The sequence below is a fragment of the Octopus bimaculoides genome, chromosome 5 (genome assembly GCF_001194135.2).
Source record: "Octopus bimaculoides isolate UCB-OBI-ISO-001 chromosome 5, ASM119413v2, whole genome shotgun sequence".
NCBI lineage: Eukaryota > Metazoa > Mollusca > Cephalopoda > Octopoda > Octopodidae > Octopus > Octopus bimaculoides.
Window position 1 is genome coordinate 85,193,751 of NC_068985.1, and position 1,072 is coordinate 85,194,822.

Below are 1,072 nucleotides of genomic sequence, written 5' to 3' on the forward strand. Positions count from 1 at the left end.
GGCACATAAAAGACACCATTTCGAGCGTGGCCGTTTTCGTGCGGGTGACACGTAAAAGCACCCACTACACTCTCTGAGTGGTTGGCGTTAGGAAGGGCATCCAGCTGTAGAAACTCTGCCAAATCAGACTGGAGCCTGGTGTTGCCATCCGGTTTCACCAGTCCTCAGTCAAATCGTCCAACCCATGCTAGCATGGAAAGCGGACGTTAAACGATGATGATGATGATATATATATATATCTACATACACACACAACAGATTTTCTCACAGTTTCCACCTAACAAATCCACTCACAAGACACTGGTCAACTCAACCTGGAGCTCTAGGAGGTGCTGCACCTGAAACCACATAGTTGCAAAGTGAACTTCTTAAAGCACACAGCCATGCCTGTGTCTCTATATCATTCATTTGTCAAATGAACGAACTGTGTAACCTGATGACTGATACACTTCCATTTTTCCCTCTGACACTGTGAAACTGCATCAGTGACCAAGCTGCAGATGTGTGACAAATATTTTGACATCACAAGAAGTTAGTTAACAAAAAATAATTTAACAGTTTTTCTGTGCATTTTTTAAAATGACTTAAAATTAACTTTTTATGATGTAATTGATTCATTTTCAACCCAAAGTCTAAGATCAAGACAACTGCTTGCACAAGTACAACTCCAATCATAAAATGATTATTCAGTCAGTACTTACCAGTTCTTGCGTAGAGACAGATGGTTCCAAGTACTCTGTGTTCTTCTCTTCTTCCACAGCAAAATAAATCTGTGGAGGAGAGGGATAAAAAATGTCAGAGAAGAAAGAAATAATATCACAAGGATTTCTGAAAGAACATTGGCAAAACTATTACTTGAAAATGTGATACATATAAGGATTATATTGTTTATATGTGTAGACCTCGACAATAGATAAGGTGTATATGTACATGTATGTGTGTTTGTGTGGGAGCGCATGTGTGCAGATAAGAAAAATGAGTCAGTATACCTGTATATACAAATGAGTAGAGTGAGAGAGAGAGAAAGAGAGAGAGAGAGAGAGAGAGAGAGAGAGAGAGAGAGAGAGAGAGA

The 1,072-nt window shown here is 39.4% G+C and overlaps 1 protein-coding gene across 3 annotated transcripts in view; it reads right to left on the bottom strand.

Annotated features, from left to right (window-relative positions):
* Window positions 1-1,072, bottom strand: part of LOC106879723 (uncharacterized) — a 120,308-nt gene that overhangs the window by 19,592 nt on the left and 99,644 nt on the right. For all 3 annotated transcript variants that reach the window (XM_052967826.1, XM_014929403.2, XM_014929404.2), the window contains exon 24: window positions 702-770. In XM_052967826.1, the coding sequence (XP_052823786.1) occupies window positions 702-770 (69 nt within the window). The remainder of the gene's footprint in view (window positions 1-701; window positions 771-1,072) is intronic.